Raw genomic sequence first — 19,074 nt, forward strand, 5'->3', positions numbered from 1 at the left:
CCCTTATCTTACCACTCCACTTAGCAAAGTCTGAAGACTTTCTTCAGGGTAAGAAACCTTCCTCTAACTTAAGTGGCTCTTCTTTCAACAGATGCAAACAGGAGCGAACAGTACTGGGTTTCATAGTCCAGTGATCAGACAGTTTCATTTGTTTATATGCTTCATTATGAACTCAGATGAACTCAGCATTCCTTACAAACTTTCCAAAGGAAAGTTAAGCCTAGTTGCATGCACTGGAATGTAGCTCTTCACGTAGCTAACCACTCCGATTATTGTTTTACCATAAGCAAAATGACACGGTAGTTTTAACTCCTTTTTTATTGCATCAATGGTGTGAATTCCTGATTCTAGTATGTTATAGTTTTCAGATGCCCAAGTATTGTTTGCAAGGTCTCCTTGTTAAGCTTATTGCGTGTCCCATTTTATTGCCTAATCTCTTTCTCCTCTTCTCTGTCCCTCTCCATTCTCTCTTCCCTCTCCCATCCCTCTTGGCTTTAGAAGATGGCAGGAAACTCAAAGGTGCAATCCAGCGGAGCACAGAAACCGGTCTGGCTGTTGAGATGCCAAGCCGAACCATCCGACAAGCCAGCCATGAATCCATTGAGGAAAGTATGAACAGCTACGGGTCTGAAGGAAAGTAAGTTACAAGCTGGCTAGGAACCGTTGTTTTCCCCTCTAGACCCACTAAATACCTTTCTCTACTTGCTGTCAAATGTTATGCCTGCAGGGAAACAGTTTCCACATCACCTTGTTTGCCGAGGAAATGCTGCGCATTGCAGTGGATTCTGGGTTATGTTAGGGGAAACATGGGTCCGGGCCAAGCCTGTTGAATCTTACCATTACGCTGACTGAATTTAATGTGACATATGGCCAGACTAAAGATGATGATGGTGATTGCGTTTTCTTTCTTGTGTCTACTCTATTCACATGTGGGAGAAGGGTGTGATCTGGAGTGTTATCGTGTGGTTTTAAATTGTAATGTTTTAATTGTGATTTGTAAGCCATCTTGAGCCATGAGGAAAAGAGGAATATAAATATTAATTTATGTAAAGTGGGTTTTATTTGTAGTTAGAGTGCTGGAATAGAACTTGGGAGAGCTTGTCAAATCCCTGCCCTGACATGAAGAAGTCTCTGGTGACCTTGGGCCAGTCATTATCCCTCAGTCTGATCTACCGTTCAGGATTGTTATGAGGGTGTCAGGAGCAGTTCATGGTTGTGCTCCCAGGTGTTGTTTTGCAGTTCTCTCCAAGGCCAGTCCGTGCCCCGTGTTTAGACTTCTTAGAGTCCTTCATAGATTCCTTTAGTGTGGGAATTGCCAAGTACTCCTTCCTGCCTCTGGGAGGGGGGTTGCCTGGGTTACTGGTTATCTCCTTTTGCTTTTCCATATGTGCCATGTGCCTTGCCTTAGCTCCTTACTAGTGTCATTCTGAATATGGCTTCTGTAACCTGTCGAGTCTAATCAATAAAACTGCTTTCGTGGACTTGCCGTCTGCTGGAATCTGTTTATGGGTTTGCCGCAGGGCTAGAGCTTACAGAGGGTAAGATGAACTGCTTCTAACTTTGGTTCTTGTAGGTTATCCGGACTGTGTAACCGTGGTCTTGGTATTTTCTTTCCTGACGTTTCGCCAGCAGCTGTGGCAGGTATCTTCAGAGGAGTAACACTGAAGGACAGTGTCTCTCAGTGTCAAGTGTGTAGGAAGAGTAATATATAGTCAGAAAGGGTTGGGTTTGAGCTGAATCATTGTCCTGCAAAAAGTAACAAAGGTAATGTGCTAACCATTGTTCTGTAAGTATCCAGATAATGTGCTAACATACCATACCCTCATTAGCACATTATCTGGATACTTACAGGACAATGGTTAGCACATTACCTTTGTTACTTTTTGCAGGACAATGATTCAGCTCAAACCCAACCCTTTCTGACTATATATTACTCTTCCTACACACTTGACACTGAGAGACACTGTCCTTCAGTGTTACTCCTCTGAAGATGCCTGCCACAGCTGCTGGCGAAACGTCAGGAAAGAAAATACCAAGACCACGGTTACACAGCCCGGATAACCTACAAGAACCAATGAACTCTGACCGTGAAAGCCTTCGACAATATTTTGCTTCTAACTTTTTTTCAGAAGAATGGTACAATAGTAGTCTGCTGCTCCGTTCTGAGACCAGGAAGGGAGAAAAATGCATGGAGAAACTGAGTGTGGGTGGGGAAGAAGAATCAGCTCCCCTCTCCCTGCATTGTGCAGGGGATTGGACTAGATGACCCTGGTGGTCCCTTCCAACTCTATGATTCTATGATTCCCTTTTATTCTTGTTATTAATAATATAGCATCCCCCCCAATTTACCAACATTAGACATACCTGACCTACCATACAGCACAGGTGTATCTTATTATTGTAGCATACCTGACCTTCTGGCAGCTACATATTGCAAAATAAGAGGGGAGGGGTCATGGCTCAGTGGTAGAGCATCTGCTTGGCATGCAGAAGGTCCCAGGTTCAATCCCCGGCATCTCCAGTTAAAGGGAATAGGCAAGTAGGTGATGTAAAAGACCTCTGCCTGAAACCCTGGAGAGCCGCTGCCAGTCTGAGTAGACAGTACTGACTTTGATGGATCAGGGGTCTGAGTCAGTATGAGGCAGCTTCATGTGTTCATGTAAGGATGGTAAAATTTTCATGCCACCAAGTATCAGATTTTTTAAATTGGAGATGGCAGGTAGGGAGACTGCACACTTCCGCATGCAAAGCAGATGCGATGCCACTGAGTCATGGCCCCTCCCACTGAGTAATCTTTGATGAACTTCTTTGCCAGAAGCGATGTTGTGGTGTTGGCGTGACCCCAAATAGCCCCCTATTTTTACTTCACTGTCCTTACTTCACTGCAGTGGGGAACTGGGGGTCCAGGGCTGGGGGTCTCCCATTAGAGTGGGAGATCTGGTTCCTTTAACACCTAGGCTTACAATTTGGCTGCTTTGAGCGAACACCCTTCTGGTGGTCTAGCCATCCCACTAGCCCTTGTGTTCAGGCCAGTGGGAGGAATGTGGGGGGCAGAAATGACATTGTGCTATGCATCGACTTAATTTTTGGATGAAAACCTGGACATGATCCCAGCATGTCAGGCAGCGTTCTAGAATTCCCTCTCTAGGGTGTATCATAGAGCTTTAGGGGAATTCCAGAATGTTGCCTAATGTAGTGGTGTCGTGTCCAGGTTTTCACAATGGCATTTCTGCCCCTTGCTCCACCTCCAAAGTTCTCAGGGGTGTCAGGCGATGGCCTGACAACTGTAGTACATACTGAAGCTGCATGCGCATGGAAAATACACTGATTCACAATTGTGACCACGTGTATCAGGACAGAGTATAATATATACTTCCAAAGCATCATACTGGAACATCTGAAAAGGGCTAATTTGAAACTGAGTTTCTTTATTGTGCATGTGCTATGCACTGTTGAGTCTGGGTTTTCGAAGTATAGGCCTTGCGGCTTGCTGTGAAGTATACCCATTGGCTGGCTAGCCATTCTGCTGAATCTGGAAGAGAATTCTGTGCATACTGTGATAAATAGAAAAGCAGAGAATATACTCAGCCATCTCCAAGTGGAGTTGCCATTTTTTGGCGTTGTACGCAGGGAAGCAGTTCTGATACTTCAATAGAATTTGTAATAGACAGAAAAATATCAGGTGAAGCTTTCTGCATTATTGTCTCTGCCCACTGAAGAAAACTTTACCTGTTACATCTCTGCATATTATGCTGATATTAAATATACAGGATCCCTTGGGGGGGATGCCAACTCTCCAGATACTGTGTACATGAACATATGGAACTGCCTTATACCAAGTCAGAACAACGGAGGCGCTGTCGGGTCTGGACCTAGAAGTGTAGGGACCAGGGATTGACCTTGAAACCTTGTGGTTCTGGGCATGTGCTTTTACTCAAAGCCATTTTAGTGGGCTGGGCAGATGTAATAGAAGCAAAAGTGGTCACATCTGGGAAAGAGCAGCCCAATTCTTAAGACTTGTGATGAAAACAAAACATTCTTTTATTTCACAGAATGTACAAAGCTGTCTTACACTGAAGTGCACTCCATGTTCCATTTCAACAGAAAGAAATTACTGACATTTGCATGTTGCTGGAGTTCTGAGAAATGTCACCTTTTCCTCCCAATTTCTGCAGCTTTAGTTGTCTTTCTTCATCCAAAACTGACTTGGGAAACAGATTATGTCAAAGGATAAGACCATGACTATATTAAAAAAAAAACCTTTAGCGAAACTCAAATGAAAAACCTCAGTTGTTGCTCTTAGAAATTGTAATCTATTTTGCTGCGAAAGTGGAGTCCCCCTGACAATATATTCACTATAAAGCTCCCCAGGATTGAGAGAATGCTAGAAATCCCCAGAGCAGCTTAATGAAGTCTAAGCCCCAAAGCAGTGAAAGAGATAATCCAAGATTTCTGAGGACTGAATTGCTCAAAATCATTGATATTTCTTTGCACACATTTGCCTTGCTTTACTAGCGGACTGTCTTGAAGACAAATTCCGTGACCATAGAATTAAAACAAGTGACTAGCTTTCTTAACAGCACAATCTTAAATCAATGCCCATACTTACCTTGAAAGACCTCCATTGCCTCCTTCCCCCCTTCTCTTTGGTCTCATCCTTACCACTTCCAGCTATCCAAAAGATTCCAGCTGTCTCAAACCACCCTTTTCCACGTGATTGCCTCTTAAGCCTGGTCCTCACCCCACACCCTGGGCAGAATATCTATGAGGAGAGACAGTGGCAGAGCATCTGCTTGGCAGGCAGAAGATCCCAGGTTCAATCCCCAGCATCTCCAATTAAAAGAATCAGGCAGTAGGTGATGTGAAAGACCTCTGCCTGAGACTCTGGAAAGCTGCTGCTAGTCAGAGTGGTGCTGGCAAAATGTCCATCAGTATTGCATGTAAACCAGGCTTCAGCCTAAGCACGGGGAACTGGAATAGACCTATATTATTTCCCTCTTGGTCCCTACCTTCATCTCCATTGGGGTCTCTCTCTTCTGGTAAAGTTTAGATTGTAACCTACACAGGGCAAGAACCCATCTTTTTTTCTACACTCTATAACGTGCTAGATTTTTAAAAATAGTAGATGAACTGCTAGGATTTGCATAGGAGATATGTTTGGGGGAAATCTTATTTCAGGGGAATACATTTTCAAGAACCCCTGTAAACGTTAGGCTTTTTTAAAAGTTTGTTTTACACATGTTCTTTCCCTGAATCCTTGGAGATTTCTATAATAATACTACATTTTGCATTGCAAGTTAAAGAAGAAAGCCAGTACCAATAAGGACTGTGCTGGGATTATTCCTTCATAACCAAGAGGAGGAAGAAAGAGCTGTGAGAAAGGAGTTGAGAGGTGGTGTTCTTTGCAGAATGCATGATTTATGTATGGAATGTGGTGCTGGCTATTGACATAGCTTTAAAAGGGGGTTAGAGGAGGAGAAGAAGAGTAGTTGGTTTTTATACCCCACTTTTCTCTACCGAAAGGAGTCTCAAATTGTCTTACAATCCCCTCCCCCTCCCCCCACAACAACAGGCACCTTGTGAGGTAGATGAGGCTGAGAGAGTTCTGAGAGAAATGTGACTAACCCAAGGTCACCCAGCAGGTTGCACGTGGAGGAGTGGGGAATCAAACCCTGTTCTCCAGATTAGAGTCCGCCGCTCCTAACCACTACACCACACTGGCTTATCAATGGCTATTAGCCAACTAATGGTTATTAGCCATGGTGGCTAAACAGAACCTTCATGATTAGAGACAGTGCCTTTCTGAATATCTGTTGTTGGAGAACAGGGAGAGGTTTTGAACTCTATTGTAGGCCTTCTGGAAGCCTCTAATTGCCTACAGTGGGGACTAGATGAATCTTTGCCCTGTTCCAGCTGGGTTGTTCCACAATTCTTACATTACCTGCAGTTCCTGGCTCCTATTATGATCTATGGGCAACCCAGGCCATAAGACTCCGCTTTCCTGGAGAAAGCATCTTTTCATTGGTTTGTTGACAAGGAGTGGGTACCGTAGGTGAGCCTTTTTGTATAATGAGGAGCAAAATTGTGATAACCAAAGTCTGCCACAGAAGAGTGGAACAGGAGGTTAAAAGTAGTGGGTGCAAGCTTTACTCTGCTCTGGTTAGACCTCATCTAGAGTATTGTGTTCAGTTTTGGGCGCTGCAATTTAAGAAGGATGTAGACAAGCTGGAACACGTCCAGGGGAGGGCTACAAAGATGGTGAGGGGTCTGGAGACCAAGTCCTATGAGGAAAGGTTGAAGGAGCTGGGTATGTTTAGCCTGCAGAGGAGAAGACTGAGAGGTGATAAGATAACCATCTTCAAGTACTTGAAGGACTGTCATATAGAAGATGGTGCTGAGTTGTTTTCTGTTGCTCCAGAAGGTCGGACCAGAACCAACAGGTTGAAATTAAATCAAAAGAGTTTCCGTCTAGACATTAGGAAGAATTTGGCTTCCTCAGGAGGTGGTAAGCTCTCCTTCCCTGGAGGTTTTTAAGCAGAGGTTAGATGGCCATCTGTCAGCAATGTTGATTCTATGACCTTAGGCAGATCATGAGAGGGAGCACATCTTGGCCATCTTCTGGGCATGGAGAATTGGTCACTGGGTGTGTGGGTGTGTGTGGGGGGAGGTAGTTGTGAATTCCCTGCATTGTGCAGGGGGTTGGGACTACATGACCCTGGTGGTCCCTTCCCACTCTATGATTCTATTATTCTAAGTTGCAGTTTAATAGGCATTCTCTAGAAAGTATTCAGAGATTATTGGATAGATTCTTTAGTGGATGATCTAAGTGTGAAAAAATTCCACCAACCCAGGTGGTGGTGATGTTGATGATGAAAGAGGCATTTTCAGGTACTGCTACAATGACATTCTGTAGTTATGACTGAATTATCTTATGGCCGCCGTTTAAAATCTGCTTTCAGGGAAATATTTCTGCTAAGCAGTTGCAGTACTGCAGCTCTGACCTCCACCTGTATTACAAAATCCAAAGAATTAGAAATTGATTTTTTTGTCCACATGCCATCAAGGACTTATACCTCTAGATTTTTGTAGCTTCAGGGACAGTGCAGAGCCATGGCACCACGGGGTTCTTGGTGCCAACCACGGGGTTCTTGGTGCCAAACTTTCCTTTTGGGAGTCTATGCACCAGCAGTCTCCAAGCTCAAATCAGGAAGTATTTGAATTCCCGCCCCTTGAAATGCTGCTTCATAATTAGCTAAAGTGAGATAAAAGTTCCTCCCCCACAACTCAATTGCTGCATAAAAATGCATTTTAAGAACATAAAACAAAAAAACGGAGCAATCTGAAAAGGAGTGGGGGAGAAATCTCGGTTTTAAAAAGCCTTTCTTCTGCTCAGAAGGAGCTCCAAGGAAGCAGGAAGTATTTGAATCCCCGCCTCTGGACATGCTGCTTTGTAATTGGCTGTGAGCGAAACTAACAGCGTGTTCCTAAGGAGAGTTACTCCAGTCTAAGCCTATTGAAATGAATGGGCTTAGACTGGAGTAACTCTGTTTAGGAATGCACTGTAAGCTTGCCTGTCCTGCACTTTGCCTTATGCACAGGGATTTCACCCGGGCTGAGCTCAGGGGAGAGGGAAGAATCGGGTTAACAGAGGAATGGGAAGGCCCAGGATTTGTGAGGGCTGGCAGCGAGTTCATCTCTAATGGAGGGAAAACTCATGCATAACTCCAAGGAACAACCGAAACAGACTGGGGGAGGGGGAGACGTGGGTGAAAGTTCCCATGCATAAACGACCTTTGTCTCCAAGTATGCCTTGGGTGTCTTTTACGCTATAAAAGTAGCAGTTGGTTTAATGAAGTTTTACATCATTCCCCCTGGCAACTGGTTTTCTTAGAAAGGCTGACATTAGAACAAATGATCCCAGAAGAAAATATTGAGGGCTGCTTGCCACAGTCCATAATATGTAATTCCAGATGGCTTTCTCATTTCTGCTGACTACTACTGAGATGATTAGGTCAGAGAAAGCTTAAGGTGACTTTCTCGCCTTGGAATGTCTCAGCAGGTAGGGACTGCAGGAGACACAGGAAAGATGTGTTCTCATTTGATGGGGGGGGGGGCTCAAAACCGTCTCCTGCAGTGACATATTGCCAATGTGCTGTGCTTCCCCTTTCACATTTTTATTGCAGCTTTCAAAACAAAATGTTCTGTTGTTGCTTCCCCAAAGGTTTGTATCATGGGAAGGTTTCTCCACTCTGTTAAAAATACCTCATGAAAAGCTGTAGAACTACCTGAAGTTCTGCTGATTACCTGCAAAGCCAAGACATCTTTATCGGATGTTTGCACTGCCCGTACATATGTACACTGTGCTGTCAAGTTGCAATTGACTTATGATAGCCCCAGCAAGGGGCTTTCAAGGCAAGCGAGAAGCTGTGGTGGTTTGCCTTTTTGTGCAGAGTCTTGCTTGGAGGTCTCCCGACCAAGTTCTGACCTTGCTTCGCTTCCGAGATCTAATAAGATGGGGCTATACCATGCCACCTTCCCTCCCTGCACTGTCCATAACACATTTTAAATTATTGGGTCTACCCATATTCTAAAACTTTACCAGCGAGCCAGTGCTCAGGCCAGTGGGAAGTGGCCACTGAGGAAGCTGATTGCTCTGACCTCCATTTTGTTTTTGCTGGTTTGAATTTAGAGATGGACCCAATCAGGTTTGCTGGTGGGTGCTTCAGCACAGTGACACTGTGGGAAAGCAATACGATCCGCTGCTAAGCCTTAGCCTTTCCTCAGGGAAATGTGAACAACAATTAAAGCACTTTACGCGACATGCTTCCTAATATGAGAATGCCCCATCCCCATATTTTCCTCCTAGTAAATGTCGATGTGAGGGAGCACATACAATGAACAATGAATGTGTGGGAGAGGTAATAATACGTTTTTTGGGGAAGGGCATAGGAGCAAAATTATGCCACTTTCCATCTCTATGTTTCAGGGGGGTTTCTGAGTCATATGAAGCTGCCTTATACTGAACCGTGAGTCTACTCTGCTTGGCTATAGCTGTCCAGACAAGGTCTTTCAAATCAGCTTCTTCAGAAACCTTTTGACTGAGATGTTAGGGATTGAACCTTCTGCATGCAAAGCAGATCCTCTGTCACTGAGCCGTGGCCCTTTTCTGCATGGCAGCAAACAGATAACGATTGGCAAAATATGATTTTTTAAAATGTAAAAACTCCCTTGCCAACCTGCTTTTTATCCCATATTCATCTGATTGTTTAATATGTAAGTTGCCATTTTATTGTAATTTTAAATGATTTTGTTAGCTGCTTAGAGAAGGTACTCTGTTTGACCACAGCAAGGATATTATAAATTCTTAATTAAGTACCCAATGGTCAAGAAAAAAATCAACATCCAAGGCCAAAAGTTATACAATATAAAGGTTATGTCAGTACAAAATATGTATATATTTATTACAGGTTAAAATCAATAACATATATAAGGCCAACCCTCTGCCCAATGCAGGAAATTCACAACTACCTCCCTCCCACACCCATAGTGACCCTACTCCATCCCCAGAAGGTGGCAAAAAGCCATATTTCGCATGATCTGCCTAAAGTCATAGAATCAGCATTGCTGACAGGTGGCCATCTAGCCTCTGCTTAAAAACCTCCAGGGAACGAGAGGCCACCACCTCTCAAGGAAGCCTGTACCACTGAGGAACCGCTCTAACTGTTAGGAAGTTCTTCCTGATGTTTAGCTGGAAACACTTTTGATTTAATTTCAACCCGTTGGTTCTGGTCCGACCTTCTGGGGCTACAGAAAACAACTCGGCACCACCCTCTATATGACAGCCCTTCAAGAATGTACCATAATGTACATTCTTATGTACATTTTAAAATTACCACTTTGTCTTGTCTCCCCCACAAACAAACACATTGGCTGCCTTATTCATTTTCCTGGCTATGGAATTTGACACTAAATTGTTTCGGGATGAGTCCAGGTGGTCCGTAACCCCCATTCAATCTACAGCAGAAGCGGGAAGGAGCATCCATGTGCTTGCAACTGGGGGATTGTTCTGAAAAACCGAGGGCCTAGGAATGTCTGAAAATAATGATATTGGTGAAAACTCTTCTGCAGCCGGGAAAGGGATGATTGGAAGTGCATTTAGCAGTCCATATTAGATAACGTCAGAAGCAGTAAGGGCTAATCCACTTTAAGGAGTGGACGTGATGAAGAAATAGCCCATTAATCCAATTGCAAAAGATGATTTGCTCCATTTATTTTGTTGGATGATCAGCCCATCATCTCCGTGCCAATGAATCTGGGGATATGTCAGCTTTTGAGCAATTCCAGCAGCATAATGAATGTGTTAATGTACATCAGGCAGATTATTGGCAATTCTTTCTGCAGAAGCCCCATTCTCTCATCATTAGTGCTTTATTTACAGACACTGCCCTCTAGCAAAAGTCCTCATCTTACAGGGGTAAGAATTTGTAATGTCCATTACAAATCTGTCCTTAAGCTAAAACATACAGAGCTCTAGATTAGATTCAGTTTCTCATAAGTCTCCAGGCAAAGGATAATCAGATGTTTTATGGAACCTACAGCAGATCTTGAAAATGAGCATCACTGATCTTGGTATCGGCTATGGCTTTCATGTGCTCCCACGGTATGCCCCTCAATATCCTTCTCTGGTGTGTACTGGAACCTTTGCTTTTTCCTGCTACGCTTGCATTCATTCCGATAATTGGAACTTGTGACTGTCTGATGCCTCAGGATCTGATTATGGCCCTTCCCTTGATCATTCCCACTGGGGAAAATAATAGTCAGGCTAGACTTCCTTCACTGTGAACATAAAGAAAACCCTTGTTGGATCTCACCAAGGGCCCATCTAGCCCAGCATCTTCTCTCCTACAACAATGTTTATGGGAAACTTTGCTGTCCCCACCCCCAACAACAGCTAGTATTCATACAGCCTCTAGACTGGAGGTTCTATTTAATTATCAGGACCTCAGAGCCACTGAAATATCTGCCCTCCATGAATTTGTCTGATTCCTGATGAAAGCTATCTGAGCATAGTGTTATCTCCTCCTGCACCATCTGAAAGCCATCTAAACTAGTGATCATTGCCACATCCTCTGGCAGAGAGCTCCCTAAATTGATTGTGCAAGATAGATCTATCAATGGGCTGTTAGCAATGATTACCTAATTAGAACCTCCATGTTCAGAAGCAGTGTATCTCTGAATACCAGTCATGGGAAGGACAGCACAGGAGGGCAACTGCCTTCATGTTCTGATTGTGGGCTTCCCAAAAGAATCAGGTTGGTGACTGCGAGAAACAAGAAGGGCAGATCCAGCTGGGCTACACTTATTTTTTTGTTTTGTTTTAATAATGCATTTCTTTAAATATTTTTACCTGAACCTTCCCCCCATCAAGCAGAACACACATGGACACTCATAAAGCTGCCTTATACTGAATCAGACCCTTGGTCTATCAAAGTCAGTATTGTCTACTCAGACTGGCAGCGGCTCTCCAAGGACTCAGGCAGAGGTCTTTCACATCACCTACCTGACTAGTCCCTTTAACTGGAGATGCCAGGGATTGAACCTGGGACCTTCTGCATGCCAAGCAGATGCTCTATCACTGAGCCACAGCCCCTCCTAATGATGACCAAGGTGGCATACCAAACATATAATATATAGAAGAATTGCCTAATACTTCATCTGGTCTGCTTCTGGACCATTTTCCCACAGTTACTGTGATGGGTGATGACTGGAACCTGGGATCTGTGCACTGGATCCTTCTTATCCTGGCTGCTAAAATCATGTAAGACCACATTAATGAGCCCTTGATGTACATCAGGCCCTAACTTACAACACCTTCCCCCAGCCACTCCAAGCGGCTCTCTAAGGTCCCAGGCAAAGTTTTATCCAATTTTGCTCCCAGAGATCCTTTTAACTGGCAGTGCCAAAATTAAACCTAGGATTTTTTTGCATTAAGTAAAGAGACATACTACCTTTCAGCATTTTCCTCTCCTACCCTGCTTTAGCAACATGAATGGGTGGGAGGTATATAGCAATAGCTCTTTGGGAATGAGGAATTTAGGAGACTGGGGGGTAAACACTGTGAAATCTTCAGGCTGTTGGTGAAATGAAAATATTGGCACTCTACAACAGTGTTTGGCACGCAAGATCTCAGAAGCAATTTAAAAATAGATTTGAAAAGAGGTCACAAACTCCACATGGACAAGAAAATAAATTAATGATACGTTTGCCTAAACTTAGCTGCGTGAAGATACAGTTTGCATACTAATGTACCACAGTTGGCAGGTTGGAACAGTACAGCTCCCACTCGGGATTTTCTTCAAAGCATTCCTCACTGAAAGCAGTTTCTGTTCATTAGCTATCTGAACCGCTGTTACTTTCCAAAACTGGATTTAAAAGCAGGTCAAGTGTATGGAGCAGCCCGAATAGCTCAGCTTAGCCTGGGCTCACCAGAGCTTAGGAGCTAAGTAGGGTTGGCCATGGTCAGGACTTGGATGAAAGACCACCAAGGAAGGCTGTGACTGCTATGCAAGGGAAGGCAAGGGCCAACCACCTCTGCTCATCTCTTAGCTGGAACATCCTATGGATGTGGTTGCCCTGACTAGACTGCGACTTGACAACACATTCTTCTTCTTCAAGGGCATGGGGAATTATTAGAAGTGTCGTTATTAGAAGCATAGTTAACTTGTGGAACTCCCTGCCCCAGGATGTGGTGATGGCTGCCAACCTGATAGGCTTTAAGAGAGGAGTGGACATGTTCATGGAGGAGAGGGCTATTCATGGCTACTAGTAAAAATGACTATTAGTCATGATGCATATCTATTCTCTTCAGGAACTGAGGAGCATGCCTATTATATTAGGTGCTATGGAACACAGGCAGGATGCTGCTGCACTTGTCTTGTTTGTGGGCTTCCTAGAGGCACCTGGTTGGCCACTTTGTGAACAGACTGCTGGACTTGATGGACCTTGGTCTGATCCAGCCATCTCCTTTCCTAGCAGTGCATGTTTCTGGTGTAAAAGAAGCTGCAACTGATCTTCAATAAGGACCGCTGCACCTGCCTGCGTACACGTGGAACCTGCCTGTCAGTCAGTCCTGCTTGTCTCCCACAGCTTCACCTCTCTGCTGTTGGCTGTAGGAGCGTTGTAGCTCTGGCTGACCTCCTCTGACTTTGTTCTACTCCAGCGATACAGCACATATTGGTCCATCGGCTGCTGCCTAGGGCAGGTTCAGCCAGCTGTATGAAGTTCAGCAGAAGAGTCAAGTGCTCTTTTGAAAGGCCATCTGATCTAATTTTATTAAAATCATTAACATGCCGCGGTAACAGAGCATCATTAATTATAATGACTATGAGGTAAAGGTCATAAAAGAAGAGAGATTGTATTCCCCATTTCCTGACAGCCAGGAAGCAGCTTACATCAAGTCTAGCAATGATTGGGTATCCTGCTCTTGCCAGTATAGAGAGCGTAGCTTTTCCTCCTCATTTTGGCAGAAGCATTGCACTAGGTGTTAACATTTTGTGTGACGAGTTGCAAAATAGCACAGCAGTGGTTCCCTCCTCTGCTCTGGTAACAAGATCTACTCTGTTGACTCATTCATCCTTTCCAGAGTGTAGGCAAAACATTTGTTATTTAGCAGCTTCTTCCTAGGTTGAGGCAGAATTATACTTGTGACTTGGAGAGCGCATGTGCTGAGTCATGCAACCATGGAAAGATGCTGACCTGGAGTAGTGTTGTATGGCTGACTGTTAGGAGCCACACCATTCCAAGCTCCACAGTGACCCATGCTTTGGCCAGTCATTCAACTAGAAGTTTACATAAATGGGTCAGAAGTATCACAAAATCAATGGGGCTGGCACTCAGGCAGCATGATGTCCATGAAAATTATTCGAGCTGATGGAAAGGGGGAAGAACAAGGATGAAAGGAGAGCAAGCCACAGAGAATCAGCTTTCGGACTGGTGAACAGATAGGAACACATTTCAAAGAGGTGGCAGAACATACATCCCCCTAGCTCAGTGGCTCTCAACCTGTGGGACGCGACCCCCAAGGGGGTCACGACGTGTTTTCTGGGGGGTCGCCGCCACTGTCCTGGGACAGCCCCCATCCTGGCGAGGAACCGGCCGACCGACAGCTGGAAGGAGCGCGTCTCTATAGCCCGGCTCCTTCCGGCTGTTGGTCGGCCGGTTCCTCGCCTCTCTCCTCGCCTCTCTCTCTCCGGTTCCTCGCCTCCCCTCTCTGTCGGTCGGATGACGCGGCGGGATGTATGGGAGGCCGAGGAAGCTCCCCTGGCTCGGCCCGTTCAGGTATTGGAGGAGAAGAGGGCGGTCCCCCTTGAGGCCGCCCGAGGGTCCCCCCCCAGCCCTCCTCGTGCTCCATTTCCCGGCCGCGCGCTTGCTGCGCTGCAGCCGGAGGGTCCCCTCCAGCCCTCCCCATGTACGTGTGTGTGTGCTCGAGATCCCCGGGCCGCTGGCAAGTGCGTGTGTGTGTGGGGAGGGGAGCCTCCCTTTCTCTCTTTCCTTCCTTCCTTTTTTTCTTTTTTCCTTTCTTCCTTTCTTCCTTTCTTTCTTTCTTTCTTTCTTTCTTTCTTTCTTTCTTTCTTCTCCTTTCTTTCTTCTCCTTTCTTTCTTTCTTCTCCTTTCTTCCTTTCTCCTTTCTCCTTCCTTTCCTTTCTTCCTCCCTTCCTCCCTCCCTTCCTTCCCTTTCTTACTTTCCTTCCTTCCTTTCCTTCTTTCCTTTCTTTCCTTCCTTTCCTTCTTTCCTTTTTTCCCTTCATTTCTTTCCTTCTTTTCTTTCCTTCCTTTCCTTCTTTCCTTCCTTTCCTTCCTTCCTTTGCTTCTTTCCTTCTCTCTCTCCCCGGCATAGCCTCTGCTAGGTTTGCAACCTCCAGGTGGTGGCTGGAGACCTGGCAACCCTAGCCTCTTCCAGGAAAAAGGTTCCCCACCCCTGCCCTAATGTAATCAGGAAAAACCAGCCCAAAGCATAAAAATGTCACCATGCTCGCCTTTCAAGTTTTAATTCCATTTGCCTCTACATATCTCTGCGAGAGTGGATTTTTAATGCTTCTTCATATCAAAACACTCTTCTATACCATCCCTGCCTGCTTCTCTCCTGCTCTGAGCTTGCCTTTCTCTTTCCATACCCTGATCCCTAGGGTTGCCAATTCCAGGTTGAGGAATTCTTGCATATTTTGGGGGTGGAGCCTAGGGAGGGCAGGGTTTGGGGAGGGGAAGGAGTACACTGTCCAGGGGAGCTGATCTATGGCATCTGGAAATCAGTTGTAATTCTGGAAGATCTCCCCACCAGGAGGTTGGCAATACTACATATTTATTTGCTCAAAGACAAGAAACAGACTAAATGTTGAGGATGACATGAGGTTGGCTTTAACAAACACTCAGCCACGAATTTTGAAGCTGGTTACCCAGATGCAAGCACAACCATCACATTAAATATTAATTAATTAATGAAATTAGTTAAATATTACGTTGGAATTATATTCTGAAAAATCTATTTGTATTGTGTTTTCTTTATCCTATTGAAAATGTCATTTATGGCTTTATTATGCAAATGTTATTTATGACTTTATTATGCAAATGTGGTGGGGGTCGCAGGTTACTTGGCAATTGTAAAAGGGGGTCATGACTTGAAAAAGGTTGGGAACCACTGCCCTAGCTGGAGAAAACTCTCGTGTAACCAAGAGAGGCTACTAGAGGAAGAGGAACTCCAGTATCTGGGTCTTTGAGAAGGCCAGCCAATGCCAATACAGTTCTTGGGCAGAGGCCAAAGCTGAGATGGATGAGCTCCATTTTACTAGGTCATCTTGGAGTGGAGTTTACATGTCCAGCCATGCTGGATTGGACCAGTGGCCCATCTATTCCAGCATTCTTCTTCCAGCTCTGGGGGGGGGGAGAGAGAGAGAGAGAGAAAGAGAGAGAAAGAAAGAAAGAGAGAAAGAAAGAGAGAAAGAAAGAAAGAAAGAAAGAAAGAAAGAAAGAAAGAAAGAAAGAAAGAAAGAAAGAAAGAAAGAAGGGAGAAAGCACAAAGCCATGCATCTGAGCAAAGGCGAATAGCCAAAACCCGGAAACGCCAAATAATTATTTGGCCAAAAATTATTTAGCAAAAAATAATTATTTGGCCAAACATTATTTGGCTTTTTTGGGAATTGCCTATTCGGCTTTGGGAAGATTCTCAGGTTTTGGTATTCGGTCTACCCCAAACCCGAATATTGCCAAAACGGCTATTTTCAGATTTATTTTCAGTTCGGGTATATCAAGATGCACAACACTATTCAGAATCCACACATGGGCCTGCTCTCCATCATGATGATGTGTTCCAGTGATTTCATCAGTCCACATGAGCAAGCCAAACATGTTTCACCCATCCCATAAAGGTGTGTTCTATCTGCTCAAATGAATCTTTTACCAAGCAACTAATTAGCAATGAATACCCAAAATTCTATAGCAGCTGGTTCTGGCTGTTCTTGACTCCACCTGTTAGTCTTCAGATACAGTGAGGGGGAAAAGTATTTGATCCCCTGCTAAATTTGCCCGTTTGCCCTCTGACGAAGAAATGACCAGTCCATAATTTTAATGGTAGGTTTATTGTAGCTGTGAGAGACAGAATAACAACAGGAAAAAACCCAGAAACCCAGAAGACAAAAGTCAGATATTGATGGGCATTATAACGAGTGAAATAAGTATTTGATCCCCTATCAACCAGCCAGATTGGGGTTAGGGTTAGGGTTCTGCTGTCGACAGAAGCAATCAATCCACCAGATTCCAAACTAGCCACCATGACCAAGACCAAAGAGCTGTCCAAGGATGTCAGGGACAAGATTGTAGACCTGCACAAGGCTGGACTGGGCTACAAGACTATTGCCAAGCAGCTTGGTGAGAAGGTGACAACCCTAACCCTAACGGTCAACCTCCCTCGGTCTGGGGCTCCATGCAAGATCTCATCTCGTGGAGTTGCAATGATCATGAGAACGGTGATGAAGAAGCCCAGAACTACACAGGGGGAACTTGTCAATGATCTCAGGGCAGCTGGGACCATAGTCACCATGAAAACTGTTGGTAACACACTACGCCGTGAAGAACTGAGATCTTGCAGAGCCCGCAAGGTCCCCTTGCTCAAGACAGCACATGTACAGGCCTGTCTGCAGTTTGCCAATGCACATCTGAATGACCCAGAGGAGAACTGGGTGAAAGTGTTGTGGTCAGATGAGACCAAAATCGAGCTCTTTGGCATCAACTCAACTCACCATGTTTGGAGGAGGAGGAATGCTGCCTACAACCCCAAGAACACCATCCCCACCGTCAAACATGGAAGGGGACATATTATGCTTTGGGGGTGTTTTTCTGCTAAGAGGACAGGACACCTTCACCGCATCGAAGGGACGATGGACGGGACCATGTTACGTCAAATCTTGGGTGAGCACCTCCTTCCCTCAGCCAGGGCATTGAACATGGGTCGAGGAAGAGAGACTTCCGGTGGTGCCGTTGGAGAGAGCACTCCATTTCCCCAGGTTGTCCTGGGAGAAATCCAAGTTTGCGTTATTTTTGGGGTACATAGATACCCCAATCCGACCCTTGCAAGTGGGTTGGAAAGCAGGAACTCCCTGCAGCCCGCAAACGCGGTTTGACCTCCTAGGTACTCTGAGGGGGCTTTTTTAAGCCCCTCGGAGTCCTAGACGCCGGTCCTGCGAGGGCACTAGGGAAGGACATCGCCAAAACGCAACTCTGGCAGCAAGCTCTACCCTCCACCGCCTTAATACCAACATAAGGACTACATAAAGAAAAGAACCTCACCTCTTGACACCCAAGTGAGTACAAAAGAACTCTTCGTCTACTTACTAGAAATTTGAACAGACGGGGGGCTGATAAGAATATTTCTGGGACCCCCACCCCTCCATAATCCGAACTGAAAAAGTTTGATCTGAGTTAGTCATCGGGATTAGCGACAGGAGCCTTATCGGATCAATCAGCCTAAACCATAACAAAGAGTCGGAAGGATACCTTTTAGACTGACAAGAATTATCACCAATGAGAAGGTCCGAAGGAAGGGGAGGGTGATCTCTCTTCCTGATTTTCCGGCGAATTCCTGCCACATTTGCAGTAAGGGAGTGCCTGGAACGGAAGACTCTCTATAACACCCTCTCTATCATTGGAACTAAAACAACAGGAAGTAGCCGCGGGACTGAATATCCGTCGCACTCGAGTTACTTTCAAATCATTCCTGAAGGAATAACCATCGAGAAGAGGCGATAGAAGGTCTGCAGCACTAGTAACTTCCTGTTTACTTCCTGATTAACCCGATCTAGAGCGACCGAAAAAACTCACTGGTATTTTAAAACTTTAAAATGCAATTTTAAAGCCAATTTCGACTCTTTTCAACCCGAAAAAATTATTAGGCTGATCTTTGAACTATCATCTTTTAACCAGCACCTTAAAGGCCCTGTCGGTGGACATGTATTTTACCAGCTTTTTTTGAATGTAAATGTCTCGACCCCGCTCTGGATCACTACACAGCCCTGCCTATACTAAACTAAGGGACTCTTTACAAACCTCGACCATGGAAAAAAAGTTACAGGATATGCTAACTAAACAAACTGAGGCAACAAATAAACAGTTTGAACAGATGTCTACACAGATGGCACAGTTGACTTCTATGATGACAAATCTTGGTCAAGCATCCCAAGCTATTAATCAGAAGTTGGATGTGGTCACTGGAGACTTGAAAGAAGTAAAAACTCAAATGACTGTTATGAAGACAGATATGCAAGCGATGGATGTATCAATTAAGAAAGTGATGGATGAGCACAAGGACACAAAGAAAAAATTAACAAGCCAAGAAAAACAGATTGAAACAATACAAGCGGATCAGATGGCGGCAAAAAATCAAATGGCAATGATGGAGATGAGAGTGAGAGAGACCAACCTTCGTATACGCAATTTTCCAGATATGATGGGAGACAATAAAGAATCTGCAATACCAAATTTGGCCTACTTATTTCAGATAGATGAACAAGAATTAAAACAAGCCAT

The 19,074-nt window shown here is 44.7% G+C and overlaps 1 protein-coding gene across 2 annotated transcripts in view; it reads left to right on the forward strand.

Annotated features, from left to right (window-relative positions):
• The window catches only part of RIMS4 (regulating synaptic membrane exocytosis 4), a 94,151-nt gene that overhangs the window by 65,162 nt on the left and 9,915 nt on the right, over positions 1-19,074 (forward strand). Inside the window, exon 2 of one of the 2 annotated variants that reach the window (XM_056845014.1) lies at positions 499-637. In XM_056845014.1, the coding sequence (XP_056700992.1) occupies positions 499-637 (139 nt within the window). The remainder of the gene's footprint in view (positions 1-498; positions 638-19,074) is intronic. The other variant, XM_056845015.1, reaches the window with a different exon arrangement.

The sequence above is a fragment of the Euleptes europaea genome, chromosome 2 (genome assembly GCF_029931775.1).
Source record: "Euleptes europaea isolate rEulEur1 chromosome 2, rEulEur1.hap1, whole genome shotgun sequence".
Classification (NCBI taxonomy): Eukaryota; Metazoa; Chordata; class Lepidosauria; order Squamata; family Sphaerodactylidae; genus Euleptes; species Euleptes europaea.